Source organism: Spermophilus citellus (genome assembly GCF_964194105.1).
Source record: "Spermophilus citellus genome assembly, chromosome: 6".
Taxonomy (NCBI): domain Eukaryota; kingdom Metazoa; phylum Chordata; class Mammalia; order Rodentia; family Sciuridae; genus Spermophilus; species Spermophilus citellus.
Genome location: NC_138187.1, coordinates 40,241,033 through 40,257,439, shown reverse-complemented (window position 1 = coordinate 40,257,439; position 16,407 = coordinate 40,241,033). Strand labels below are relative to the sequence as shown.

The window sequence follows — 16,407 nt, the reverse complement described above, 5'->3', positions numbered from 1 at the left end:
CTTCGGGTCCATCCATCCTGAGTGGGCTCAAGGTGCAGAGGCCTACCCGGTGCGTGTGGCCCCCACTGGCCCCTGCTCCCAAGCTACATAGGGCCCAGAGACACTGCCTGGTGCTGCAGGGCTGCACAGTGACCAGCAGGGTAGCTGGCACTGAGTCAGGGCCTCACCAGCTGCCCGTGAGACCTCTACCACCCCCTTCTGGCTCTATCAAAGGGACAGGGCTGAGGCGAGGTCTGCTAGACCACCATGGTCCCTGAGAGCCAGTGAGACCACTGGACTTATCCAGAACATTCGGCACAGCTGGACACAGGGCCCCTGATGTGACTTCAGCCATCACAGGCAGGAACAGTGGCCACAGATACTAAGGTGAGGCCAAAGGGTGGGGCTGGTAGCTCCTGAGCCATTGTGCACCTCTTGTCCTGGGTGTACCCCACAGCAAAGGGCACACACTAGCCCGGAAGAGGCCCGGGCACTCCTAAATGGCTGGCCAGCAGCCACAGTCCCTAGAGGGGTCGCGTGAACAATAACCCCAGGCCCAGGCCGCCTGCACAGAGCTGCTGGGGCCACCCCTCGGGGGTATCTGAGAGCCCCTCCCCACTGCACAGCACCCAAACCCTGAGGCACCCCTGGGGGGAAATGCTGCCAGGAGGTAAGGCCAACAGTCCTAAGACCCACAAGTATCCTGCCCCAGGGAGGGACAGGCAGCCCCACCCGCCTCCCACCAAACCCCACAAACATGTCACCTCAAGGTATTTGGCATCCTCCCCCAGGGATACCCACACTGAGCAAGTGCCCAGTAACTCTCTGTGCTGGGCACCAGGCTGACCCCACCACACACCAGGTAAGCCAAGGCTGGGCGAGGCCTGTCACTCAGGAAGTCCCAGCCCACTGTACCTCTCCATCTCCCTAAGACAGGACAAAGGTTGAGGGTGGTGGCAGCCCTGGGACATCCCTGCCTGGTACAACCAGGCATCCTAGGAGGGCCACCACTCAGCCCCAGGAAGGGAGGCGGAGGAGGCGGGGCCATTCCCGGAGGGACCCAGTCTTAAGGGAAGGAAGCGGGTCTGCTGGCGAGCAGTGGCCTGGCCCCTGGACAACATGGGGCATTGTGTGGGCCCATCAAAGGCCACCATTGAGGCTCGGCTGGAGGCAGGGACAGCTATCACGGGGTCAATCCAAGAGCAGGGGCCTGGGAGGGGCAGGCATGAGGACACACCCATAATGCCCCACATCTCCACATACTGGGAAGGCTTGGGCATTTCCCACACACCAGTGGCCCTGGACAAGCAGGGCCACTCAGAGGGTGGGGGGACAGGGCTCTGCTGCTGTGAGGGGATCTGTACCCCAGTGTCCCAAGCCCCTGGCTCCAGGACATTGAGACACAAGCGAGGGCCTGCCAAGTCAGCTGACACCTGGGGACAAGCCTGTCACCAAAGAGAGCTTGCAGGCTCCCCACCCCTGCACCCACCCGAGGAGCCCCATCTGCTCCCTCAGCACCCTGAGCCAGGAGTGGCCCTTGTTCCTGAGCACTCTCAGCCCCCCAGGTGTCCTGGGGACGGGGGTCTCATTCCCAGCTGCTCCCTCATGAGCGGGCAAAGTTGGGGGCCACAAGCACCTGCCTGACCCTGGGTCTGGGACCTGCCTTCCCTCACTCTCCCTGGACAGTGAGACCACTCCCAAACCCCACTCCAGGAGAGGATATGCCTGGGGGCCCCCAGGCCTGCCCTGCCCCCTACTCCTGTGGGGGGCAGAGCCAGACACCCAAGAGTGCTGGTGGCCAGCAGGCCCTGGGGACATCCGAGCTGGAAGGGACACTTGGTCTCTGCCTCCACAGAGTTCCCCCCGGGGGAAGGGTCCAGATGGGGACCCGCAGGGTGGGGGACAAGACGCAGGGCTGGTGGGCGCCAGGGTACCTGGAGACCCCGCTGTTGGGCACCTCCGGCTCCCAGCACAGCCAGTCCCGGCTGACTTCTTCTTTTGAACTAATTTTAGACTTCAAGGAAAGTTGCAAAAAATAGTCCATGCAACAGCGAGGACGAGCGGCGCCCTGTGACAAGCCAACCCAGACGGCCACATGGCTCACGATTCCGCTTATGTGCAACATCCCGAGCAGGAAAACCCACGGGGACAGAGCAGCTGCTGGACGCCAGGGCTGGAGGGGGTGGCAGCGGCTGCCCGGGGACAAGTCTCCCCCAGGGGGAAACTGTTTTGAAGCGCTGGCTGCCGGACTCTGAGCGCAGGACCACGAGTTGGACGCTGGGCCTTCCTGCTGCAGCACCCACTGGCCAGGCGCACAGCGTCCCTCCTGCGTTTCTCCCCGCCCCACTCTCGGGCTTGACTGGAGTGGATGACCTTGCCCGAGGGCAGAGGGCGGGTCCGTCATTTCCTTCAGTTTCTTTGAGTAGGTGAGAGTGAGATTCCACCTTTCCAACAAGAATGTTGCAGGACCTGGCTTCTCAGTGCACTGGGCCAGGTGCCCACATCACCCGTGACCCCACTAAGTGTCAACCTGCGGTGAGGGGCATCCAGGTCCCCCCCTTCCTGGATGTCCCCCACCACCTGGCCTTTGCTTGCTGACCAGCCTTGGGGAAGACACTCTGAGCCTGTGGCTCCTCTGCTCTGGCCCACTGAGTCCTGCACCGGCCCTTGGTGGAAACTGTCCTCTCCGCAGCAGCCCTGGGAGCCACAGTTCTGGCTCATTCCAGGGCAGGTCTGAGGTCACTTCTTGGTGCAGAGTCCCAGGCCTCACCCCATTTCCCCTTTCTCCACCGGGAGGGACTTCTGCATTTCACCATGGCCTCAGGGAGGGGCCCACCTGCCCTCATGAGAAAGTCCTCTGTGGCAAATGAGGGGCGGAGCCAGAGGGGCCTGGGAATCTCCTGGGGCAGCCTGAAGGGGCTCCCTGCCCACCCAGGGAGGCTCCCGTCCACTCCACCCACCTGGGCACTGCAGGAAGAGGGGGATCTGGAGGGGGACCCTGGCTCCACCTGAGCACTTGGGACCTATCGTCCACCCAGCAGAGCTCCAGGTTGGGGTTTGGGGGGCAGGACTCGGGACCAGCCTGTGGTCCCCGGACACTTGCTCTGCCCCCAGAGACAGGTGGGGAGACTCTCACAGGGCATGGCACCCCACAAGCAGAGACAGTGGCCGGGGGCTTCCGTACTCTGAGCCCAGCTGGCAGAGATGGCCAGGAGAGGCAGACACTCTGCCAGAGCAGGTGGGGGGCAGAGGTGGCTTCGGGGGACCTGAGCACAGGATCCCAGGGGACCCCAGCGGCTCCCCACCACTGGGGCTTCATAGGTCCAAGCTCTGGCCCGTGGCCTGGTCCCTCCCATGTGGCCCTGGGGTGCTGTGTGGGGGGTGGCTTAGTGGAGGAAGGGTGGACTGATGACCCCAGGTCCTGCCCACACCCAGGGTTCAGCCAGGAAGGGCCACCCAAGGGTGGAGTGTTCAGGCCCGGTGTCGTCATTGTGGTGGCAACGCTTTAAGGGGAGAGAATATAAATGTGGTGGGTCCCTGTGGTGGTCTGTAATCCATCCCTCTGTGCAGGCAGCACCCGAGGGTCCTAGGGTCTTATTTCCTCCTCGAGGGGAGCCTGATCTGAGCCCCTTTGGGGGCCGATGCTGGGAGCAGCTCCCGGGCAGAGATGCCAAAGGTGGGAGGGAGAAGACCAGCTGCAGAAAGGACAGGAAGGCCCCCCGACAGTCCTCCAGGGTCAGAGCTATTTCTCATCTGGGGAGGGCCGCACCCAATCCCTCCTGGGCCAATGGCCCCAGAGGCAGAGGAGGAAGTGGCTGGAATAAGGGACCATGAGGTCTCCCTCCAGCTCGCTCCTCCTGGCCAGTGGGATCCTTCCCCTGGGTGGACGGCCCTACCCCCGCTCCTGCTCTGTGCCCCCCAGCCAAGCTCCAGGTGTGTCTGGAATCTCGTGGGCTCAGCTGAACTCTGCCCCTCACAATTGCATTTAGAAAGATGACGTGCTCACCCAAGCCCTCACCTAGCCCAGAGGGCCCCTGCCCTCCCACCCTATGAACACCGCAATGGCCGTGCAGCCAGGACACAGATGCATTCAGATGGCCAGCCCTACGTGAGCAAATCCCAGCCCGGGTCTGAAGACCATGATGCCTTCACTAGATCGGGCAGGACATCTCCTGCTTAGCCGTGGCCCACCAAGGCCCATGCCAGGCCCAGGCTCCGCCCTGCCAGTGTGCACCCTGGAATATCTGAGCCTCTGGAGTCTGTCCTCTGGGAGGCCTCTGCTGCCCAATGGCCCAGCGAGTGCCTTTAGCTGCATCTCAAACACTCCACAGCTGGCATCGGTCTCAAGTCAGTAATGGGATTCCGGGGGATCCTTGGGCCTGGGGAGGCCTCCTGACTTACAGTGGTGTCCCCACTTCTTGAGCCCTGCTTATGAGCTGGGAGAGACCAGGTCCCTGGTGACCTAAGCACCAGGAACTGACACCCCAAATGCACCCACAGGATGCTTCACCCTCCAACCTGCTGGGGTGCTACCTCTTGATTTTGTTGCCAGCATGCACCCCACTTCTGGAACCTGGACCCCACTTCTTCTCAGGAAGACCACTGTGGTTCCAGAGGCAAGCATACAACCCAGGGCCCTCTGTCACCCTGGTTATAGTGACAGGATCACACAACCTGGACTAGTCAGACCAGCCAAGATGTTCCTGGCCCCTCTGTGCATTCCACTCACCTCTACCTTGAAGCCCCAACAAGAGGGATGTGAAATCCAACTCTGCTAGAGTCAAGGTGCCCTCAGCAGTTTGGTGCTAGGCCAGAGAAGCACAACTGGAAGGTGGTGACCCTAAAACCAAGTCCTGACAGAACACCACTTAAACCCCTAGATCAAGCTAAGCCTGAAGCTAGACCCAATTATGTGAGCCAATCCATTTCTAGATTTGCTCCTCCCCAGTTGATTTTCTGTCACTTACAACAAGGGAGTTCTAGGAAGAGACATCACATTCAGGGATATGGTTACATCAGCCCGGCCTGCACCTGCCTCTGACACAAGGTCATACACCACTTTGTGATAAATTGCTAAGGTTCTTATGCCAAAGACAAGGAGCTCTGGGTGATCCTCCTGGGCTCCGTCATCAGTGGGCTGGAGCGCCCAGGGCTGAGGTGGGACAGGGGACCACTGCTCTTCATCGCATCTGCTCTGAAGTCTGGGACCCTAGAAGAGGCAGGACTGGATACCTGGGGCCGACGGTAACTGAATCAGAGGGTCTGGTGATGGGGTGGGGTCCTCCTCCAGAACCTGCCACACGGCCGTCTCAGCTCCAGGCTCTGCCCTGGGCACGAGGCCACTGTCCTCTCTCCAAGCAGAGATGGAAGCCATCCTTCTTTCACTGAGCGCCTCAGACATCGTCTTGAAGCAGAGGACAGAGTCCTTTAGCCCACTCACGACATTGAACACCCCCCACCTCTGCTGGTTCCAGAACATCCCCAGCACCCTGCAAGAGAGCCTGGCACCCATGAGCAGGAACTCACACGCACCACCACTACTGACCTGCTTCCCCCTTGAGATGAGCCTGCCCTGGACGCGTCCTGTGGGGCCTGCCCTGGACGCACCACGAAAACAGAACACGACACGTGCTTTCAGGTCTGGCTTCTCTGGCTCAGCATCACAAGGTCCATGTCCGTCCCCCCCACCCCACCCCCGCCCCATTGTGGCTGAGCAATGTCCCTCTGGGCAGAAGGCCACACTGCCCATCCCTTTGTTGGCTGATGGCATCTGGGCTGCCCCCCCAACTTCTGGAGGAGGCTGCTGTGGACATTTGTGCCCAAGAACTTGCTCAGTCCCCATCTCTGGGGCAGATGCCGAGAAGCAGAGCCTCTGGGTCTCACAGCAGCCTGTGCCCCGCAGCTGGGGGCTGCCTGTCTTGGATGCGAGGTGGACATGGCGCTGGCAGCAGGGCAGTGCTGTGTCAAAGGTGTCAAAGGTGAGGCCTGCCCAGGGCTCTGTCTCCGCACAGAAGGGACCTGGCATCTCCAGACAGCTCTTGCTGCTCTCGGTTCAGCCTTCTAGAACCCACCGGATGTTGGCTATGTCAAAACCAGGCCCACAGCTGCCCTTTCTTGCCTTGGCTGCCCCTCTGTCAACTGCAGGCACAGGAGACGGGGGAGGCTTACAAAGCCAGGGCTTGGGATGTGCAGGTCTCAGTTGGGTGGTACCCGCCTGCCAGCCCGGCCCAGGGGCCAGCTGTCCAGCAGAGGCCCAGCTTCTCCAGAAGCCCTGGAGACTGGGCTTCTGAAGGGTCCTCCCCTGGAGTGGCGTGGAACTACCTCCCCTGCCCTGGGGAAACAGCTGTCAGCCCACCCACCACACATAGAATAGTGAGCAGGAGGAAGCCCTGCACATCCAGGCTGGGGACCTACTGGGGCACCCGGTGTTTTACTTATTTATTTATTTGGGTACCAGGGATTGAACTCAAGGGCACCTGACCACTGAGCCCCATCCCCAGCCCTATTTTGTATTTTATTTAGAGACAGGGTCTCCCTGAGTTGCTTAGGGCCTCACTTGGCTGAGGCTGGCTTTGAACTCGCGATCCTCTGTCTCAGCCTCCCGAGCCTCTGGGATTACAGGTGTGCGCCACCACAGCTAGCAGCACTTGGGGTTTTAAATGAGATGCATGATGTTCACAGCTGCAGGGCCACCTGCGGAGGGTGTGGCCTGAAGCCAGGGCCACCTACTATGTGATGAGACTGAGGCCAGGATTGGGGGCCCCGGCCCACAGCCCTCCTGTGGCCCCTTCAGAGGAATGGGCAACCAGCCTGTGGCCCTCACGGGCACCACACACAGAGGGGATTCAGCTCCATGCTGTAAAGCAAAGCACGTCAGGACGCCGCAGGCTCCAGCCAATGAGCCGGTTACCAGAACAAGATCCTCATGGTGCTCTGGGGAGGGGGGCAGAGACGGAGGCCCAGACCCAGAGGCCGGGCAGCTCACCTGCAGAGTACGGCTCCTGCTTCTCGGGGATGATGAATTCCTGCCGCTCGTACTTGGCTCGGATCCACTGCTCTCGCAGGAGCCTGGGAGACAGGAGGGGACTCAGCCGGGGCCCTGATCCCACCCTGCGGTGGAGAGAGCCCTTCCTGAGAGGCTCCAGACTCGGGGCCAGCCTGGGCCAAGGCCCCGGAAGTAACCAGTGGGTCAGAAGCTCCAGAGGTGGGCATGTGCTGGTGGCCCCACCTGAGGAGAGGTGCTTAGGTGGAGGTTGGTCCCTTGTTCCTCTTCCCTCCACCACATTAGTGGATCCTGATGGCCCGGCCTCACCCTGCCCTGCCCTGGAGGTGACTCTTCTTGGTCCCCTGCTGCCCCAGGTCCTGGTCTCCCTGTGCAGCCAGGTCATCAGGTGAGGGACCTGAGCCCTGTGCTCAGCCCCCTCCAGGGTCCTTCAGGGACAGCATGCTCTTCTGCAAGCCCCCAGGGCTTGGCCTCAGCTCCCCCAGCTCCGCCCCTCCAGGGCCTCAACTCCCACCTGTGGGGCTGTCCCACCCCCTGAGCCCCTCCTCAGTCTTCAGGCCACAGCCCTCCCTGCCCCATGACACTCTGCAGCAGCCACACTGGCAGGAGGCTCACTCATTATGTGATTTCTCTGTGTGTCCACCTCTGAGTCCCCGAGTGGTGGCACTTCCTGGTGGGAGGCCAACCAGGTCCCGTCTCCTTCCTGCCTTGGTCCAGCCTCCACCCATCAGGGTTGTGTTCAGGACAACAGAGCCCGCAGCCAGAGGCCTGGGCCCTCCCTGCCTCTCCCCGGCCTCGCTGCTCAGACTGGGGATGTGGCCTCCCTGCCCAGAGCTTGCAGGTGGCTCTCGGTCCCTGACAGCAGCTCACTGGAGACACAGATGCCCCCTGGCCAGCTGGGAGTCCCTAGGGACCAATCAGGGCCGAGACTGAAGAAAGGCTGCCAAGGGCGGAGCGGGGTGGAGGTGGCCACCACGGCAGGTGAGCCAGGGCCTTCCTGTCCCTGTGTGGCCACCACGGTGTCTCTGCCTCTCCTGACACACGTGAGGTCAAACCATTACATTCCAGGCCAGGCGGGGCCAGGGGCCTCAGGTTTGGGGTTTTTCCATTTCCGGTCAACTACATGGAACAGACTAGGAAACCTGGGTTCACATGGGGGGTCCCGGAGTCAGCCTTGAAGCGGGGAGTCACATCCCTGTCCATGGGGACCCCTGGTGTCTCTGGCTGCAGCCCACTTCTACGGTGTCTCTGGGGGTGGAGGAGGTCCTCAGTTGCCATAACAAACTACCCCAAACTGGGGGGCTTAAAATAGCAGGAATACACTCCCTATGGTCAGGGGCCTGAAGTCCAAGGTCAGGGTGTGGAAGTGCCTAGGACACTTGTGCTCCTAGACCTTCCTTGCCTTGTGCTCTGTCTCTGTTGTCACGAGGCCTCCTCCCCTGTGTCTCTCAGTGGCCCTCTCCTTCCTCTCACGGGGACACCAGCCAGGCCCACCGATGGCAGGATGACCTCACTCAGCCTGAAGACATCTGCAGAGGCCCTCTCTACACGCCAGCCTGCACAGGTGCCCTGGGTCAGGACTGGAGGCAGCATGGCAGGTCACATTCAGCCCTGAGGGGGCCTAGCCAGGGAGCCAGCTCCCCTGCTGACCCCAGCACTTAACCTGGGGGTGTGCGACAGGAGACCCCATGCTGTGCGAGGGGCAGCTATGGGGGGGGCGCTTTGAAACATCACAAACAGCCGTTGCAGGATCTCAGGGTCTTGTGCCCATCACCATGGGCCCCAGTCCAGGAGAGCCAGGTGCCCAGCTGGGCCTGCCTCCCCTGGGGTTCTGGCCTTGGCCCCTGAGGCTCTCTGCATTGGGAGAACTGGTATGGACAGATCCTTCACCCTCACAGCCCAGGGCCGGTGATGAGGCAGTAGGCAGACGGCACCTGGGGGGCCAGAACGGAGCCCCAGCCTAAGGCTCCAAAGGTCCCTGCCCACCCATTCCTTGGGGTCAATCCTGTGTTAGGGAAATCGGAACCCAGGCTGCACAGCCCCCCACGACTCAGTCCCTGGGGTGGGGATGGGTCACCTCAACCTGCAGCAGACTCTGGGCTGGGTCACGGCTGGGCCAGAGCAAGGGGGACTGAGGGTTGGGCAGGTGCTTGGGGTGACTCCTTCCCTAGGACCCCCACCCCCACAATCCTCCTGTGCATCAGGGTTGGCTGCTGGCTGTGCACACCCTTGGTCCCCTGCTGCCAGGCTCTGGGTCCCCTGCTGCTCCAGCATCCCCCTCCCCACTGCTTACGTGGGTGAGGATCCTTCTCCCTCAGTGCTGTGGATTTAGGACATCATAAAACCCTGCCCGAGGTGGGAAAGGCCAGGCTGTGCCTCTTCTAAAAGTCTCCTCCTCCCCCCAGCTCACCCTCGACTCTCGGCACCCCCCCAGGTGGCTTCTGTTCTTCCTTTGTATTTTGGGGACAAAGACAGTGACCCAAGCCCATGGACCCCTGCCACTCACAGACCCCAGACACCGGGTAAACTCTGAGGCCGCTCTGGGCTGAACCGCCTTCCTCCCCTCAAGTTCTGAAGCTGGAGTCCTAACCCCCGAACCTCAGAGGCAGCCTTATTTGGAAAAAGGTGAGTGCAGATTTGTCAAATTAAGATGAGGTCATGCTGCCGCTGTTGATCCCTCATCCAATAGAACTAGAGTCCTAAAAGGGGAAATTTGGACCCAGACACACAAGAGGGGCAACCACATGGGGACATCACAAAAAGGGGGCCACCTTGGCCTCAGGAGGAGCCAGCCTCCGCCTGTACCTGCAGCCTCCAGAGCCGTACCAGGTTCTGGGGACTGGTCTTTGGTGCTCTGTGAGTGGCCCTGGGGAGCCAGGACAGAGCAGGCAAGTTGGAGGGGACACCTGCCCATCTGTGGTGCCCTGGAGCCTCCGCAGAGAGGAGAGGCCAGCACTGGTGCTCAGCCCCAGAGCTGCGCAGGCCTCCCGCCCATAGGGAAGCAGCTCAGCAGACTCCCTGTCAGGAGAGCCTGGGGGCCCTACAGGGCGTCCTGCTGGTCTCGGCTAAGTCATGGCCTTCCCGCCACCAAGGACGACACACCTGGGACCCTCAGATCTCCTGTGGCTCCACACTTCAGAAAGGAGGGAGGGAAGCCGCTGACCTGAGACACCTCCTCCTGACAGCCCTGGGCAGGGGCCAACAGCCCGTCCTGTGCTGGGGAACACGGGCCTCTGGAAGCCATGCGGCGCCTGTCCTGCCTGGAGGTGACGGTCAACAGACACTGGGAAGCCATGGCGGCAGGGTTTGAATCCTGGGATTCCCAGAATTGTTTGTCCTTCCCAGTGTCCCTGCTGATGCTCTGTATGTCTGCAAAGATGCCACCGAGGCACCTGAACAGTGCTTAGCCGGGCACAAACCTCCACCCTGACCTGTCGGGGGCTATGGGCTCCAGGGGACAGAGGGAAACACCAAGCCTCCCGGGGTCCTCACTATGCTGGGTCACCTGGGCCTACCATTTGGTACAGCACCGTTTCCATGAAGCTGAGGGTGGCCTGAGTGCCACAGCCTGGGGCAGGCCGGAGGAACAGCACCCACAAACCCCCAGAATGGGAGGCACTGGCTGGGCCCCCCAGAGCCACAAGGTACAGAAGCCAAACCTGCAGCCATGGCAGTGGGCAGGGACCACCTCAGGCTCACTATCCTGGCGGGGCCCTACCTGTGAGGCTGTCCTGGACACGGGCTCTGACAAGGTCTGGGGACTCAGGGGCCAAGAACCCTAGCAGGCTGGGGCCTTCCTATACCCGCCTGGTGACACCAGAGGACACAGGGCCGCTTCCAGTTCCTCGGCACCTACAGTTGACACAGGAATTCCCCCTCCGGCTTTCCAGGGCTCCGTGTCACCTTACAGTTGACAGAGCTCCTCCCACCACTTCCTCCAGCACGCTGCAAACATCCCCACCTCCTGCCCCTCCACGGTTCACACAGCACGTTCCACTCCGTTCCGTCCACGTTACAGCACTCCACAGTTTACACAGGGTTTCACACAGCCTCTTGGGGAAGTGTCAGCCCCAGAGACCCTGCCTAGGACCCTGGGTCCCTGAAAAGGCCCCAGAGCTAAACACAGCCCAAGGAGGAGGAAGTGGAGGGGCTTCCCCTGTCGCCAGGGGGCGCCTGAGGCACACATGCAAATAACCTAGCCACCAAGCAGCCTCCGGGTGACAAAATCATGCTCAAAATAGCTGCTCACAGTCTGGGCTCCTGGCTCACACTGAGGACCCAGCAGGACCTAGGTGGCAGATTTCCCTGTGAGCGTGAGGGCTGGGGAGAGGTGGCTCCTGCAGGTGTCCCCTGAAGAATCAGGCTGAGCTGCCGGCTTGCCTTCTCTCTGACGGGGTCCCAACAGGACCTGCCTCCCAGGCCCCAGTGAAACTCACAAATACCTGCCAAGAGCCTGGCGGGGCCTGGCACATGGTGACCCGGTATCAATCACAAACACAACACCAGACACCAAGTCACCTGCCGCCAGGACACGCCCCCAGCTCCTCCTGCCCTAACAAGGCCCCAAACAGGCCCTGACCACAAACAAGGGTGGGCTGGGATTACAGCCAGGAAACCCACCCCCTCCCACCCGCACCCCTACATTCCCGGCAGATCCCATGAGAGTCCCCTCCCAACTCGCTGTGCTGGGATCCACCCCAACAGGACCCTGATACGGGTCCATGGCACCCCAGGGATAACTCCTGAGGGACAGACCAGGGCAGCAGGGGAGGCCCTGGCCTGCTGACCCCTAACCCCAACCCACTGGGGCAGCAGCACCCTGGGAACCCCACTGGGGAACCTGGGGCCCAGACGTTTGGGGACATCCCTCTAAGGGGTGTCAGGGAACACATGAGCCTGCACCCCGCCTGCGATTCCGCAGGTGTCCCTGTGGGTGGGTCCAAGAGTTTGGGGTCATGGAGAAGTCAACCAGAGAAAAACGCTGAGCAAACAGGAGGCTGGGTGGGGCTCAGCTGTGCAGAACTGAATCCAACAACGGGACCTGGAGAGCGGGGTCTCACGGCAGCCTGGGGGTGGGGGGCGCAGGGCCCGGTACTGACTCCTTTTCCAACAAAGGGCAAGTTCCAGGAAGTGAGGCAACTCGGCCAGTGTGCACTTCTGAGCACCAACCGGCCCTCCCACCTGCCAGCCTGCCCCCTGTCATCCCTGTCGGGTGACCCCCTGACTGTAATGAAGATATCTGGGCTGGGATCCCCAGTTCTGTGTCCTCTGGGAAGTGTACTCAGGACCCTGGGCCTCAGAAGTACCCAGTTAGGCCCAGGCCCCCTTGTCATCCCAGGAGGCTGAGGCAGGAAGATGGTGAGTTCAGAGCCAGCCTCAGCAACTCAGTGAGACCCCGTCTCTAAATAAAATATGACAAACGGCTGGGATGTGGCTCAGTGGTTAACGCCCCTGAGTTCCATCCCTGGTACGGGGGTGGGGGTGGGGCGAGGGGAAGTACTGAGTTAGGAGGGGGTCCTTTGCCCCAACCTGTGGCCAGCAGGGGAGGGGCTCCAGCTGACCCAGGGACCCTTCCTGCCTTGGGAAGACAAGGGGACATGGGTGTCCTACTGGACACCGACACTTCCCCACCAGGGCAGGGACAGGAAGGGAGGTGGGCCAGGAGCTCTCAGCAGGGGACATCCAGCCTCAGGAGATGCCTGGAGTAGGGAGGGCCTCCTGTGCCTCACAGATACAGCAGCTCGTGGTGCTGGGCCCAGTTTCCTCAGCCCCAGACCCCTGAGGCCCTGCCCCTGACCAACTGGGCAAGGCCACAGGAGAACCAGGGAGGTGCTCGGCCCCACCCAGCTCAAGGGAGGGCGGGGACCCCAGGATGCAGTGGCAGCCAATCAGAGCCAGTTCGAGGCGCTGGTCAGGGCCAGGCAGAGCCAGGAGGACACTCCAGGTAGGGAACAGCAGGCCAAAGGTCAGGGTGAGGCAGAAGGCGCAAGGTGGGTGTGGGAAAGGGAAGACCCAGCTGGACAAGCAGGCCTGGGGACCTGGATGAGGCTAGCGGGCCACACTGTCCCTCCCTGGGTGGGGCAAGAGGAGGGCACTGGTACAGTTGAAGCTGTCACCTCCTCACGGCTCCCGCTGGCTGGACAGATGTGGAGCCTGAGGCTCAGGGAGGTAGGTGAGTGGTCGCAGGGGGCCCCTGAGAGCCACACCCATGCCAGTGGCATCGAGAGACCCCCTGAGACCCCCGAGGAGAAGGCCCTGCCGTGGCCCACCCAGATTGACTGAGCCCTGCCCGCCCTCCACCATCCATCCACCATACCAGGAACCCAAGCCAGAAAAAGGGGTCTGGACCTTGGCTGGTTGGCTCCCTCCAACCTGCTCAGGACCCAGTCCCAGCCCAGAAAGGAGATGAGGCCCAGGGACCAAGCAGCACAGGGACGGGGACATGCTCTCGTGGGCCGAGGGCCTCTCTGCTGGGCAATGGGACCCGGGCATGGCTGACCTTCCCCCAGACTCTGGATCCTCCCTGCGCGCCCCCCCCCGCCCGCGGGGCCCAGGCTGTTGACCAGAGGCCCTGACCAGGCCCAGTACTCACTGGCAGTCGGAGAACGTGGGCCGGTAGTAGAAAGACGGGACTTTGGACTCGAAGGTGACTCTGGCGGCTTCATTCCCATGGGACGCCATGAACTGCAAGAGAGGGGGCCAGGGTCAGCGCCCTGGAGTCCCAGGTCAGGGGCAGGCTGACCCCAGGCACCGAGGGCTTGGCCGGCAAGGGGACGGGAACTCCATGGCCCTCCTGTCCCAGGCACTGTCTGAGTGTGGAGGGAAGAGACTACTTTCCATGGCCCATGGAGGAGCTTCCTGAAGAACGGCCCAGCCAGGGTAGCCGAGAGCAGAGCCCCCTCCTGATGGCCCTGACTCCACAGACACGTCACTCAGTTTGAAGCCCACAGCCTCCTGCAGGCCGGGTGCAGAGATGCCCCATCTCTACTAGCCAAGGTCCAGACCAGAAACCAAAGGCAAGGTCCAGACCACAGTCCACAGTGGTCTGGAGGACAAGGGTGGGTCTGCTCCAAGTCACAGGGAAGCTTCTGTGGCCTTCAGAGCTGAGGCTGATGGAGGACCCTCCTGGGATATGGATATGGCCTCCAGGTACACATAGACAAAAGTCCTGTCCTCAAGGGGTCACTGTGGTCTCAGGACCATGTGGTCATGAACATGAAGGATCAGAGGGATCAACTAAAGGAAATCACAGACAATGAGACCAGCCCACGACAGGCCAGTACCACATGAAAATTCTGAAGTCCAAGGCTTTTTTTTTTTTAATGAAATGTCAGTTCTTTAGGGAGCTATATGGATATCAGAGCTGTCCACTCAGCTAACCATTGAGAAAATGCCCAAGGTGCAGCTCAGGAAAATAGGTGCAAAAATGGGGCTGGGGATGTGGCTCAAGCGGTAGCGCGCTCGCCTGGCATGCGTGCAACCCGGGTTCGATCCTCAGCACCACATACCAACGAAGATGTTGTGTCCGCCGAGAACTAAAAAATAAATATTAAAAATTCTCTCTCTCTCTCTCTCCTCTCTCACTCTCTCTTTAAAAAAAAAAAAGAAAGAAAGAAAAAAAAGAAAATAGGTGCAAAGTTTCTGGAAAAAAAAATCACATGCTCTTTTTTTCTTCTTTTTTCTTTTCTCCTCCTCCCCTTCCTCCCCCTCCCCCATCCCCTCTCCCACCCCCTCCCTCTCCCTTCTTCTTCTCTTTTGTTATTGTTGCAATGCTGGGAATAGAACCCAGGGTCTCACACATGCTAGGCAAGTGTTAACCACTAAGCAACACCTCCAGACCTTTTATTTTCATTTAGAAACAGGGTCTTGCTAAGTCGTCCCGGGGGGGCCCTGAACTTGCAACGCTCCTGCCTCAGCCTCCCACATCACTGGGATTACAGGTGGGCTCCAAGCACCCCGTTCTTAAAGGATGAAGGAGAAACTTTGAACAAAGACCTGGGAAGATGGAAAGCCCTCCTCTCCTCTGTTAGTCTATGTATTATTTTATACAATTCACCCAAAAAGTAGGAATTGAAAATTTCCAAGCTAGCAATGATTCTAAAGTTTATTTTAAAAATTAACAAGCAGCCTGGCCTGGAATCCCGGCCACTCAGGAAGCGAAGCAGGAGGACTACAACTTCCAGGCCAGCCTCAGCAACTTAGCGAGATCCTGTCTCAAAATAAAAAGTGAGCTGGGCACGGTGGCAGTGGTGCACGCCTGTAATCCCAGCGGCTTGGGAGGCTGAGGCAAGAGGATCGCAAATTCAAAGCCAGACTCAGTAATTTATCGAGGCCTTATGCAACGTAATGAAACCCTATCTCAAAATACAAAATAAAGGGGCTGGGACTGTGGCTTAGTGGTAAAGCACCCCTGGGTTCAATCCCCAGGTCCAAATTAAATAAATATAAATTAAATAAAAATAGAAAAGAAAGGGCTGGGGGTGTGGTTCACATGGGCTGAGCATCCCAGTTCCATTCCCAGTACTCTCTATATTAATGATAATAATAATATAGTTAATTTTATGATGTAAATGTCTCCTCAAAAATAAAAAATAGGGCTGGGGATGTGGCTCAAGCAGTAGCGTGCTTGTCTGGCGTGCATGCAGCCTGGGTTCGATCCTCAGCACCACATACAAATAAAGATGTTGTGTCTGCCGAGAAACTAAAAAATAAATATTAAATCTTTCCCTGGTAAAGAATGTGAATGGACGTTGATCCAAAGAAGACCCACAGCTGGCCGGTCAGCACATGGGAAGGCGCGGGGCCAGCACCACTCACCAAGGAGATGCCAGTCAAAGCCGCGGTGAGCCACACCCTCACCACAAAGATGGCTGTGACCCCAGCAGGACCTGGCAATGTGAGACTCTCCAGCCTCCTGGGCTGCAGGTGAGCATGTGAGCTGGACAGTGTCCCCCAGAGGACCAGCTGACTCATCTCACTCCGGGGAGAGGAGATGTGCTCCTGGCAATATACTCAAAATAGCAGAATATGGAAACAACCCAGGTCCCATCAACTGGCCACTGGACAGACTGTGGCCCAAACGCTCATGGTGGTGCCATTGTGAGTCCTGATAAGGGCCAACGTGGTGAGCTCAGGGACCCCCGCCAGACTCAAAGGCCCTCGCTGCATGTGAGCCGGGCAGGCACAGGCAGTGGCCAGGACAGGCAGACCTGGAGCCTGGGCGGGTCTGTCCCGCTGGGGAGGGGTGGGACATGGGGCTCTGCTGTGGGGTAGGGAAGTGCTCTGGAATTAGATGGTGGTCAGGGCTGCCCAGCGCAGAGGCCACTCTTGACCTGTCCACCTCACCATGATGAATTGGAAGTGTGTGGATGAGATCTCAGCAGAGGTGCTATTAAACAATAACGCTGGGACTGGGTGTGCCTCGC

At 60.1% G+C, this 16,407-nt stretch overlaps 1 protein-coding gene across 2 annotated transcripts in view; it reads right to left on the bottom strand.

Moving 5' to 3' along the window:
• The window catches only part of ADAP1 (ArfGAP with dual PH domains 1), a 44,340-nt gene that overhangs the window by 10,837 nt on the left and 17,096 nt on the right, over positions 1 to 16,407 (bottom strand). For both annotated transcript variants that reach the window (XM_081297478.1, XM_081297479.1), the window contains exons 3-4: positions 13,575 to 13,666; positions 6,965 to 7,047 (exon numbers count right to left, since the gene is read on the bottom strand). In XM_081297478.1, the coding sequence (XP_081153604.1) occupies positions 6,965 to 7,047; positions 13,575 to 13,666 (175 nt within the window). The remainder of the gene's footprint in view (positions 1 to 6,964; positions 7,048 to 13,574; positions 13,667 to 16,407) is intronic.